Source organism: Narcine bancroftii, chromosome 5, assembly GCF_036971445.1.
Source record: "Narcine bancroftii isolate sNarBan1 chromosome 5, sNarBan1.hap1, whole genome shotgun sequence".
Classification (NCBI taxonomy): domain Eukaryota; kingdom Metazoa; phylum Chordata; class Chondrichthyes; order Torpediniformes; family Narcinidae; genus Narcine; species Narcine bancroftii.
Window position 1 is genome coordinate 47354932 of NC_091473.1, and position 13624 is coordinate 47368555.

At 41.4% G+C, this 13624-nt stretch overlaps 1 protein-coding gene across 1 annotated transcript in view; it reads left to right on the forward strand.

Moving 5' to 3' along the window:
- The window catches only part of LOC138765292 (collagen alpha-1(VII) chain-like), a 188701-nt gene that overhangs the window by 64740 nt on the left and 110337 nt on the right, over positions 1–13624 (forward strand). The window contains exons 23-28 of the mRNA XM_069942338.1: positions 158–229; positions 1509–1553; positions 6707–6742; positions 8283–8318; positions 9249–9353; positions 10390–10458. Coding sequence (XP_069798439.1) covers positions 158–229; positions 1509–1553; positions 6707–6742; positions 8283–8318; positions 9249–9353; positions 10390–10458 — 363 coding nt within the window. The remainder of the gene's footprint in view (positions 1–157; positions 230–1508; positions 1554–6706; positions 6743–8282; positions 8319–9248; positions 9354–10389; positions 10459–13624) is intronic.

Below are 13624 nucleotides of genomic sequence, written 5' to 3' on the forward strand. Positions count from 1 at the left end.
TTTCTGCTGTGGGGTAACCAGAATCGCTCTCAAAGTTGTGAACATCATTAGAAAAGACAGGTGTCTTAACAATATAATTTAAACAGGCTCTGTTTGTAAGTACTGCTATACCTTTCAAAGAGTGAAAATAAAATGACATTCTTATTTTACAACACAGGGGTTGCCTGGCCTTCGGGGAGTTCCAGGAGCTCCAGGGGCAATTGGATCTCAAGGACCACCAGGTCATCCAGTAAGTTGCATCTTTATTTGTTTAATGGTGAAATATCAGAATGATTTCACAGAGCTTTGACCTGCTGATATTTGGTGCAAGCGGTTTGATCAATTAGCAGGAAGCTTTGCTGACATGGGTCAGAATGTTTGTATTGCTTCATGGAAGAAGCTCTTCAACTCTAGTTTGAACTGGGGAATGAGTCCTGAGGAGCCGCGTTGGGGGATGTTGCAGTGTAAATTAGTCCACTCAAGACATCTCCTGTCCACTGCCTCCAGATTGGCACGGGAGTGGTGGAAAGTGACTAACCCAAGCATCCTCTTTCCAAGCAGGAAAAGAAATGGGACGGATGTTGATGGAGGCGAAAATGGTCTTGGGTGATAGCAGAAAATACCGTAAAAATGAAATTAACCAGAAAATGCTGGAAGCACTGAGCAGGTCAGGCAGCATCTGTGTAAAGAGAAACAAATGATGGTTTTAGGGTTATAGTACTTGGTCTGAATTCTGCATTGCAGACCCAACTGGCGCTTTCTACAGATGCTTCCTGACCTGCTGAATTTTTCTAGCATTTTCCATTTTTGTTTCAGACTTCCAGCAGCTGCAGCCTTTTGGATTTATATTCAGTTGAATGAGCCATTTACTCCAATCCCTGACTGATTCCCCTTTCCATGAGATCATTAGAATGTGAAACATGAGAAATGAACTTCCACCCAAAAGCTCACCCACCTTCCCCTGCAACCCCTCCTACATTGTCCACCATATTAGAATGTGAATATTACCTGTTTAATTTAGATGCTTCATAGATTATTATTTATGTGTATCAAGTCAGAGTAAAGACAAATGCTGTGCATTAATGTCTTACAGCTGTTATTGGATTATATGAGATGAATTGCAACAATTCACAGAGGCAGCCATTGGTATGAAATACAGTAACGATCACGGATAAAAATTTGAAGAAATAGAATCAGATTCTTAACCATTAATCATCCATCTCATTTCCTTAAGGCAAAGAGGTCTGACTGTGTAAGACTGTTTCATGTCTGAATGCTACCTAGGAAGAGGAGAGATTAGTCAGGGCTCGTACTCCTGTCGTCTGACCTGCGCTACAAGGAGGATTCAGGCCTCAGTGTGATGACATTTACATTGGAATATCCCACCTGCATTGACTTTCCCAGCAGGTGGCGAGACCAAGAAAATCTGTCTATGATACCCTGCCTGCAGGGAACGAACAGAAAATTTGTTTAAGAATGTGTATTTTCATTGTTACTGCATTATATTTCTTTTCCTCCCACCTACACAGGGCAAACCAGGGGAAGAAGGGAAGCCTGGTCTTCGTGGGAGGGATGTAAGTGTGTTCAACGACTGTTCTTTGTCTTGACTGCCTGCTGATACCAGGCTCCAACAGGGTAACAGGGCTGGTAGTGGGATCCAAGATCTTGCTCCTCACGGGTCTTGACATAAAAATGAGACCTCTATTTTCAAGCAATCAGCAGAGAAATAAGTTAAGGTCCAGTGACAGAAGCCAGGGGATTACATGAAGAACTTGGAATCTCAGGATGGAATGCACCCTGGCAACAAGAATAGTTCTCTTAAAGAGATAGCACAAGCATGGTGATCTGAATAGCCTAATTCTGTGGCATTTCATTCTAAAGATGTACCATATTCAAGAGATATGTGTGAAATTACAAGGGAGGGGAAAGGACTGAGAAAGTAAGGGAGGTGTGTGCGTGGAGGAATCTTGGTTTGGAAAGTAAATTCTTTGACACCTCTTAAGCGTCTTGAAAACATGACATCTTCCAAACCTCCTCCAGCTCCTTCCTCCTTTACTCCTTTTTATCATTGTATTAATTGTAAAAGACATTGTAAATCCTTGAACATTGTTAAATCTGCCAAACAGTATAGAAAGTGAGACTTACTTTGATGCAGACACAAATGCCTCCAAAGAGGTACTCCCCATTTTTCTATTACCTTCCCTAGGATCCTGCTCATCTCCAATCCTTGTTTTTCATTCATTTTCTGAGAACTTTGGCTTTGACTTGAATTGTAAATTTTGTTAAATGAGTGTCTCCTTCAAACTGATGGGAATTTGGTAGATAACTGTTTTTAATTTCTTGGTTTTAAATGTCTGATACAATGTATGCTCCATGCATTGTCCAGAGTAAGTTTACTTTATTTGTCACAAAATATATAAAGAATAAGAGAGAGACACGTGTTGACATAGGATCTGATAGAAAACGGTGCTGGGTAAATTATAATGGGTTATAAAGAGATGGCAGAAGAACTAAATCAATATTTTACATCTATCTTCACTGTGGAAAACATTAGTAATATCCCTGACAGACAGAGGTTTCAGGGAGTAGAGTAAGATACAGTTAAGATTACTAGAGAAATTGTGCTAGATAAACTGAATGGATTAAAGATTGATAAATCTCCCGGATCGAATGAGGTGCACCAGCGGGTTCTGAAAGAGGTGGCTTTGTAGATTGTGGACTCTGGCATGATTCCAGGGGATTGTAAGGTTCCAAATGTGGTTCTGCTGTTTAATAAAGGTGGGAAGCAGAATAAAGGAAACTATAGGCCTATTAGATTGACATTGGTGGTTGAGAAGATATTAGAGTTGATCCTCAAGGATGAGGTTATGAAATATCTGGAGATGCATGACAGGGTAGGACCAAGTCAGCATGGTTTTTTAAAGGGTAGATCCTGCCTGACCAACTTATTAGAGTTTTTTAAAGAAATCTCAAGTTGGATAGACAAAGGAGAGGCTGTGGATGTTGTATATTTGGATTTTCAAAAGACTTTCAATAAGGTGGCACAGGTTAGGCTGGTAAATAAGATGAGGGCCCATGGAATTACAGGGATGCTATTAGACTGGATAGAAAATTGGCTAATAGGCAGGAAGCAAAGGTTTGAAATTAAGGGATCCTGTTCAGGATGGCTGCCTGTAACAAGCAGTGTTCCACAGGGGTCGGTCTTGGGGCCGTGGCTGTTTACAATTTATATTAATGATTTGGATTATGGAGTGAATGGTTTTGTGGCCAAATTTTCAGATGACACCAAGATAGGTGGCGGAGCAGGAAGTGTTGAAGAAACTGTAAAGTTGCAGAAGAATAAAGACAGATTAGGAGACTGGGCAAAAATATGGCAAATGAGATACAATATAGAGAAATGTACCATTCTACATTTTGGCATTGGAAATAAACAGGCAGAGTACTATTTAGATGGGGAGAAAATTCAAACCAAAGGGATCTAGGTGTCCTTTTGCAGGGAAACCTAAAAGTTAATGACCTGCTGGGGTTGATAGTGAAGAAACCAAATGCTTTGTTGGCACTCATTTCAAGAGGAATAGTGTACAAGAGTAGAGAGGTATTAATGAGACTCTGTGGGGCACTGATGAGATCTCATTTGGAATAATGTGTACAGTTTTAGGCCCTCTATCTTAGAATGGATGTGATGTTGCTGGAGGGGGTGCAGAGGAGATTTACTAGGATGATTTCTGGAATGCAAGGGCTAGCATAGGAGGAATGTTTGGTAGCTCTTGGACTGTATTAATTAGAGTAATAGAAGAATGGGAGGGGATCTTGTAGAGGCATTTCGAATTTTGTAAGGTTTTAACAGAGTGATTGTGGATAAGATCTTGGTGGGTGAATCAAGGGCAAGGGGTAACAGTCTTAAAATTAGAAGTTATCCATTTAAAACAGAGATGAGGAAGAACTTCTTTAGACAGAAGGTCGTGGACCTGTGGAACTCACTGCTGCATACAGCAGTGGAAGCCAGATTATTGGGAGAATTTCAACAGGAAATTGATCAGTATCTAATTAGTAAAGGTATCAAGGGATATGGGGAAAAAGGCTGGAAACTGGAACTAGGTGTGAGCATAGTTCAGCTTAGTGTAGAGTTACAGAACAGACTCGATGGGCCTACTGACCTGCTTCTGTTCCTTTATCTTGTGATCTTGTGAAATACCTATTGCAGGGAGAAGGGTTTGTCTGTAAACAGACAAATATTTCATACAGCAGTTTAAAGAGTGCAATTTAAAGAATATAGATTTACAATGAAAAGGAAGATCAATTGGTACAAAGCAAGAGCAGCATGAGAGCATTATTGTGAGGTTCATTCAGATGGCTGAGGGGAGACGGTGCTGCCTTTAACCCTGTTGATGCGTGCATTCAAACTCTTAAACTTTCTCCCCAATGAGGTCCAGCCTGTGATGGGTCTTTCAGTATGTTAACTGCCTTTCCTATAGGCAGTGGGAGATGTAGATGGAATCCGTAGAGGGGAGGGGAGTTTGTGTGATTTTTCTGAGCTAAATTCACCACCTTCTACAGCTTCTTCTAATTTTGAGCAGAGCTCTCGTCCTATGATGCACCTGTAGAAGTTGTCGAGAGACAGGAGAGACATGCTGAACTTCCTTCGTCCCCTTTGAAAATAGAGGCACTGGTGTGCGATCTTGACTGTCCCATCAATGTGCTTGTCTCAGGTCAGGACATTGGAGATATTTACTCCTAAGAACTCGGACATTTCTGCTATTTTGACTTCAATGCCATTAATGTGATCAGAGGAATGGTCTCTGCCCTCTTTCCTGAAGTCAGTGATCATCTTCTTCATCTTATTGATTTCCGAGTATTCAGTCTCATTATTATTGTGGTATATGGTTGTGTGTACTGGCTGGCCCGCCCTCCTGGTGACATCCTGTCCTTGACTCCTCCCTGGTCTCCCCCATATTACCCAGGCCAAAAAGGTCAAGTTCTCTCTCCCTCTCCTCATTTTCCCTAGCCTGGACCCGGGTCAGCAGTCTCTTCTATAATAAAGCCTATCGTTCCCCTCAGTCTTTGTCTCCATAATTATTGGGGCAACTGGTAGCGCCCAACAATTATCTTGAACCCAACCCATTACTGAGTTGTCATCAGCAAATTTGAAGATGGAGTTGAAACTTAGCTGTATAGACATGGGCATAAAGCAAGTGTAGTAGGGGACTGAGTACACATACTTGATGAGTGCTGGTGTTGAGAGCAGGGTCAGCACCAAGGGGGTGGGGGCGCTCACGGCCATCGCTCGCCATCAGACTCATCCGCCTGCGTCGCTAGTGATCGTCAAACACCACTAGTGTAATGCACGCTAGTGACTCTCCACACAATTAAAAACAGCACTTTTGGCTGCTATGTCAAAGGGACAGAGGAGGTTAACGTTCATTCAGCAGGTAGGTTCAAGCACGTCTGTGCTCCCCCCCCCCCCCCCCATTCCAGTTACTCTAATGCCTTCCTTTAACACTCATTCTGGCATCGACCCTGGTTAAGAGTGATCATTGGAGGAGATGTTACCCATCTTCATTAATTGCGGTCTGTTGGACAGGAAGTCAAGGATTCAGTTGCAGAGGGAAGTGCTGAGACCAAGATCCTAAAGTTTGGGAATGAGTTTGCTGGGGATGATATTGAAGGCAGAGCTGACGTCTATGAACAGTAGCCTGATGTTGGTGTGCTTGGCATCCAGGTGTACTCAGGCTAGGTGGAGAGCTAGGGAGATGGTGTTGCCTGTCGATATGTTTGGCTGGTTGGCAAATTGAAGGCAGATGTGAGTCATGATGGTGAATGCTAAAACTATCTGTCAATAGTCATTTAGAGATGACATCAGGAAGTGACTAGTTAAAAGTAACTCAGATTTCAGATATTTATGGTCAGAGTACATACATGACATCACATACAACCCTGAGGTTCTTTTTCCTGCAGGCCAGGCAAAATTACCCCTTAATGGCAGTGCACTCCAGGTAAGATTGGAATTTCTGCCAAGTCTTCTGCAAAGTTACCCCCATAAGTTATTTGGAATACCAAGGAAATTTCTGCCAATAGTTTCATTACAAATAACAGCAGAAATTGTAAAGTGGAAAGATTGATAGCCTACAACTATTTTCACTGGAGTTTAGAAGGTTAAAATGGTGGGGAGGGGGTGGGAGGAGGAGGAGGTGTGCGGGGGGGGAATGAAGGATTGAACGTATAAAATTATGAAAAGAATAGATTAGTTTGAAACAGAAAGGTTGTTTCCACTGGCATGTGAGAATAGAACTAAGGGACAAAGCCTCATGATTCAGGGGCATAGTTTTAATACAGGGAGGAGGAACTGTTTCTCCCAGACCCCAAAGAAGCAGTATAGACTAACAATATTTAAGACAGGTTTTTGAATAGTAGAGGAATTATGGGTAATGGAGAACAAATGGAGAAATGAAGCTGGATCCATGCCCGTCATCTTATTGAATGGTGGAGCGGGCTTGGTAGTAGGCCAGATAGCCTACTCTATCACCTATTTCTTATGCTATAATCACAGCAGCAAAAGACAAGGTCTCACCCTATGAAGACTCAATAACTGATAGGAGATGTAGAGAGGATAGATTGTAGTTAATTGGTAAAAGAAACATTTTCATTCTATACGAGTCTTTCTTTGTTGGCCATCCCACTCATTTGATGAAAAAAATGTCTTGAACCAAGTCTTTCTGCTTTACCACAGGGAGAAGATGGGAGTCCAGGAGAGGATGGAAGGAAGGTAATACCCAACAGAAAGACAGGGCTAGACCTCAATTTGAATCCTTGTGCGGGGTGGGGGTGGGGGGGGTGTAAAGCATGAAAACATCCATCTAGCTTCTTTACAAAAGTCATAATTTGCTCTCAAAAGTGACAAGAACTTTTTTTTAATCATCCTTTGTTGACTCTTTCCAGAACACTTCAAGGATGACACCTTGGGTTTTCATTGGTATCCATGGAATGGTCTATTCAAAATGATTGTAAAGGTTTAAGGGGTGTGTTTAATTTAAAAAAAAATCATTTACAACACAGTAGAAGCTCATTCTGGCCATTGAAGCACATGCTACCCAATTGTACCTAATTAACCTCCCAACCCTGTAGAATTTTGAAGGGTGGAAGGAAACCAGAGCACCCGGGAGAAAACCCACACAGGTCATGGGAAGAACATGCAAACTTCTTACGGACAGCATTGGATTCGAACCTTGGTCACTGGCCCTGTTCTAACTGTATTGGACTATGTTGCCTTGGAAAAGATGGAGTTTAGGATAGAAGAAATCTCATAGTCCTCTGTTGGACCAGGAGGAAGAAAATATTATTGAGTTGGAACTTACCTGAGCATTCACACTGACAACCTTGATGTGATTAAAGGTTCAGGTGGCAGGTAAATGGGATTAGTATGGATAGGTGCACTGATTGACATGGATATGTTGGGCCAATGGGCCTGTTTCTTTGCTCCACAATGATGGAAATGGGGCTTTACATCTCTTCAGACCCCAGGATATCAGTTGTTAAGAGGTTCCCACTAGCCTTTTGTATCAATACCCAGTCAGATTTGAAATGTTCACTTATGAGGATGTACTGAGGAAGAAACTACATGAACAACAATCTGTGCACTGATGATCGTCATCATTTTAACATGCACTGCTACAGATCTCTGCCCATTCTAGCCTATAAAAAGCTGTTGAATTTCGCTGTTGTTCCTGGACAAGATAACAATTACATAGTGCTTGGTCTGCAAGATGCATTGGAGTGAGTCATCATCCCTTCTTGAATATCGGCTTTCACAGCCCACCCCCCGAAACCGCCTCTAGTTCCTGCAAGAGTAGGGGCTGCTGTCGGAGGGCAATGCCACCAACTCCAGATTCTTCTCCAAGGTGCACAGCAACCTGACCCATGTCAAGGTCACTGGTCCTAATCCTGGAACTTCTCATCCAACAGCACAATGGGTCTACCTTCAGCACAGGTGGTCCAAGAAGGCACTGAAAGAATGCCTAACTGCTGATTTGGACCATGGCACCTTAGACCATACATTAGAAATGTCTCCATTATACCTGGTGCCATAGCCACGTAGCCAGGAGAATAACATTTAGGATTAACAATGAAAGGAGTTGTGCAATGAAGAAAGTTCTGTAAAATCTTTGCTGACTGTGTGCGGTTTCAGGTAAATGGAGTGAAATCAATGCTCCCACTACATTATAGGACAATTACACTTTGGCCAGGGCTCTCCAGATAGCATGCTGGGTTGTTGCTCATCCACTAAAGGATTTGTATTTCTGTTGTAGGGGGAAAAAGGTGACCCAGGAGAGACTCCACGAAACGTATGTATGTTACAGGAATGGCTGTAGTTAGAACAAGCTGTTGCAAGGGTGGATGATGTAAATCATCAAAAGTGTTCTACATTTTACATGTAAATAAAACCTTTTATCCAGGAGTGGCTCAAAGCATTCTATCATGTGGCTTCATTTAATTTCTTCCATACAATTCAGATGCAGTGTTGACAGAATTAGAGGATGGTTAACCCATTCTCTACTATCTGCATCATCTCTCCCATTGCAGAATTCAGATGTCTCTGAATAATACCCGACTAGATTCCTTCCCTTACAATGAGTCATAGTTACTTTCACCATTTGAGCCAAGAGGTTTATCCCAATTAGCTGTTCCAAATTTAACTGGTCACTAATTTCCATTTATGGCAATCAGCTCCATTTCAAAAGTTTGTTCCTTTTGTTGATGTAAATTGATGAAAATTCCCAAAACACAGAGAGGTAGTTCAATCCATTGCTAATGCACTCTGGTGGACTCATTCCCAAGGCATTTCTCCATGGCATTGTTCTTTTTTAATTCTTTGAAAAACTATGCCATCCCCTTTTTGAAATTGCTTCCACCAGTTCATCAAGCATTATGCTCCAGATAATGATATCACTTGTATGGCTGGTTGGTGCATACACACCTGGATAGTGAGTTTTAATGTATCAGTTAAATTGAGTCCATAAATCTGTTTGATCCATATTCCAACAAGGCCATTGGGAAATCAGAAGTGAGAATGCTTTCTCTCCTCTTAAGTGCAGGATTAAAGTTTTGTTATATTACCATCCTGAAACTCCTGATTGTACCAGATTGGAATCAAACCTGTAGGCTCTTGCTGGTGAAAACCATGGGGACAAACATTGTATAGATTTCTGGAGATAACTGCACAGATGAATTGCTTGATTGCAAAAATGTCTCATCATTTATTTCATGCTAAATAGGGTCGAGATGGTGTCAAAGGTGAGCGTGGAGATCCTGGGGTGCCAGGACTTATTGGAACTCCCGGACAGCCAGGTTTAATAGGACCTCCGGGACCACCTGGGCAGGTATGCAATATTCTACCTGGAAAATCTATCAGGTTTAAAGAACATGGAGGTTCACTTTTTAGTGTTTGACATTTTTTCAGTTATTTGTTGGCAAGTTTTGGACATTTCTCACAACGCCAGCACTTATTGTCCAAGCCTAATTGTCACCGGACTAAAAAAGCAATTAAGAGCCAATCACATTGATGGGTCAGGAATCCTATGCAGAGACCACACAGGGTGAGGAGGACACATTACTTTTTCCAAAAGTCATTAGTGAACCAATAGACAATACACAAACGTGCTGGAGAAACTCACCAGGACACACAGTGTCCATAGGAAGTAAAGGATAACCAATGTTTCGAGCAAAATGAACCAGATGGCTTTTTACAGCACTCTGATGCTTTCATGCACACATTGAACACAATGTTCAAATCATCTGTTCAAACCCTCACACTTGGTTTGATATTTAATAAGGTTGTGGTAGACCTTTTACCTCAGCCCATTGACTTCAGAGGGATTGAATAGCAGAAGCAGAATTTAATGTGCACGTGTTATACTGTAAAAGTGCTCCTCCATTTGCCTTTCATCACAAAAAAAAGTTCCCACTTCATAAAGATTTAGTCTTGATGATGAGGGGTTCTGACTCAAAATTTTATCAATTCTTTTTCTCCTGCTGATGCTGCTTGGACTGCTGAGTTCCTCCAGCAAATTGTGTTTTGCTCTGGATTCCAGTATTTACAGTCTGCCTCTAAAATTATTTTGGTCACATCTTTGTTTCATAATTAAGGCATTGTTTTCTGGTGTTACCTATTTCTCCAGGCTCACTGCACTTCTTAACTACAGTGAGTTGTACAAGAGGCCGCCAACCAAGAGATTAATGTGAACAGCTAAATTTTGTTGCCTATTCTCATCAACAAGTTTCTGAACTCATAAACCTATAATGTTGGCTATTTCTTCTCTCTCTCTCTCTCTCTCCTCCCCCCACCCCCCCCCCCCCCCCCACAAATGTAGACATAGCTTCAGCAATAAGCTTGACAGATTTCTTATTAATTTCCAGGTCATCTTTATCAAAGGACTTGATTCATCCACACCAGTAACTGGACCACAAGGACCCGCAGGAACACCAGTAAGATAACAAGAATCATTGATTACTTTAGCTGTCTCAATTGTGGTCGGATGCTGGTACACCAAGAGATGGTGACATAGATTCCAATAACACAGTGACCCTGGATAGATCTTAATGCAGCGAAGAGTCCTAGGTGGATTTAGATGAGGAGATGGGGATTGTGGCTGGGCAATATGGAGGGAACTTCACCTTCAATCACAGTTCAATGCCGACTCTAAAACCATTAAAAGTTACATCTCCCATCTGACAAAGCATCTAACATTTGACAAGAATTTTTAAGAAACAGAAATTTACCAAGAATTGTCAAGAGACAATGTAAAGAAATTCGACTCGCCACAAGGTGTGGCTCTACTATTCATGTGGCTTGGCAACATCCAGGTCAAAGCAACTTGCTTGATTGGCACTACATCTACCATTCCTCCAGCAACATATAGTGACTGCAGGCTATCTGATAGCACCTCCCAAGCCTGTGAATATTACCATGAAGCAGGGCAACAGGTAGAGTGGTAGAGTTCTCCACCTCACCATCCTGATTTCTAAATAAGAACACAAGAAATTGGAGCATGAGATGGCCATTTGTCCTTTGAGCCTTCTCCACCATTCAAAAAGATCATGGCTGATCTGGCTCTGAACTCAGCTCTACCCTCCTTTCCCCATTACCCTTAATTACCCTACTATGCAAAAGTCTATCTAACTACATCTGAAATCTATTTAATGAGGCTGCCTCTCCTGCTTCCTTGAGTCGTGAATTCCATAGATTCACTATTCTCTGTTCCTCCTCATCCCTGTCCTAAATCTATCCCAACCTCTCTCCCAAATGTTGAGGCTTTATCCTCTAAAGTTATCATAATTCCTTCAACTCTCTCGCCAGCATTACTGTGAGAACTCCTTCACCAAAAGGACTTCAGTCTTACTGGCAGCTCACTACCACTTTCTGTAATGCAAGAAGAGGCATTCAATAAATGGAGCCGCATATCCTACAAATGCATGAATTTTTAAAAATGTTAAGCTGAGGAGACTAGATTTTATAATGTATAAATGCTAACAACTGTACTTAAACTGTTATTGACTTGATGCAGGACCAAGTGATTGTAGATCTTGTAAGTACACAGTTCTGTGTATTTGAGTCTAAGTGTCAGTAACATAGTTCCTTTTATCCAGTGCTGTCTAATGTCACTAATAATACATGTCACTATTAGAAGCCAACCCTTTTCCACAATGGTGATCCTTCTTCCATATTAATGACAGATGTTGATTTTCAATTTTTTTAAATATTTCTGCTCAGGCCAAAGCCCCACAATATATTTTACAAAAAGCCAGTATTATGTGAATTGCTTTTTTGAATGCTTAAATAGGTTTATTTCTTTTAGGATCATCAAAAAGTCTCTACTACAGGGAAAAAGAGTAGTGTAATGATTGTATTAAAGGGAAAGTAGATCAGCGACCCAGTCTTAACAGACCCGAGTTCAGATCCCACTACAGGAGGTCAAGATATCCTGTTTGCAGTACAATGTTTTATGTGTTGTGCAATGACGTTTTATTGAAATATTATCTTTTTTAGCATGCTGGTAGTACATTTCCAAAGGTTTGTCTGGTTTGCTGTGCATGTGAAATGCACAGCACCCCCCAGGTAGTCAGGTAGGTGGCAAGGGGCAGTGCTTTGGCATCACCTGAACAGACTTGTTTTCTGCATTTGAGACATGTTAATGTCACTTGAAGCAGGGATTAACTTGATGGTTACGACCATGGGTATGGCACAGGAACTGACTCTTAAGTCCACGGTGCCTGCGCCAAACATGATGTCCAAATTCAACTAAAACTCTGCTATTTGCAATGATCCCTATTTCTTTATCCCTGAACATTCATGAGTCTATGTAGAACCATCTTAAACACTGCTATCACATCTGCTTCCACCACTAACCCTCTCAGTCCATTCCAGGCACACCACCCTCTGTGTAAAAAAAAAAAAAAAAAAAAAAAAAAAAAAAAAAAAAAAAAACCACTTGCCCGAATATCTTCTTTAAATTCCCCCCACCCCTCCTCCCCCACTTACCTGAAAAGGATGCCATTCAGTATGTGGAATTTTTGCTCTGGGGAAAAGATTCTGAATCTCTATCTTATCGATACTTCTCATAATTTTGTATTTTTCTGTCAGGTCACAACTCAACCTCTGATGCTCTTGAGAAACAACCTAAGTTTGTCCAACCCTCTAATCCAGTAGGCATCTCAGTAAATTTCTTCTGTACCCGTTCCAAAGTCTTCAGATCCTGTAATAGAGGAACCAGAATTGCACAGAATGCTTCAAATATGGCCGAATCAAAGTTTTATAGAACTACAACATGACTTCCAGGTTGAAGCAAGTTTCTGCTTTAGTTAAAAGGGCTCCATCCTTTCCTGTAACCTTTCTTCCAGATAGGTTCTGCTTTGAGAAGTTTCTATGATAATAATTGTCACCATCCAACAACTCCCCAATCTTTGCATCCAATGATTTTGGATCTCCCTATTGTCCACCCAATGAGCATGATCCCTATCCTTAACCCTACCCATCCTGAACCATAACTATCCTCTCCCCATGTTTGTGAATAAGTCTGTTCTTGTGTCATTGATTGTTGTATGTCTTTAAGTCGGAAAGTGTACTCTAACTTCTGGTGTTTGATGTTGTGTGATTGTCATTGATACAAGGAACAAATGGGACAATATTTGATTGTTGAGCCACCTTCAAACCCTTGCTCCCTAATGACCTATAGCAATGAAATGCATCGGTTCACTCTGCTCATCCATACCTTCAGTTCACAAATATATTGTGAATCATTGGGACCCTCCCAAATTAGCCTCATTGCATCCAGCACATGGGGATCTTCTCTCTGAACAACCAACTCCTTTGGGCATGATATTATGCCTGGCCAGGCTACATTTTTTAAAAATCAATGCTTCTTTGGAAGATTCTGATCTCTTTCCTTTGTCTGGAGGCCACTGATGCTCAAAGAGGAATCTGATTTGCACTGTCAAAGCCACCTAGTTTTGGATGAGATGTCAAACTCCGATTTCTTCAAGTACAATTGCAAAACAAAATGTTTAGGTGACGCCAATACCCTTTCACAAGGACCTGATGTTGGACTGGAACTGGTTTCTCTTGATATTGACGGTCCTTGAAATTGTAGTTGTT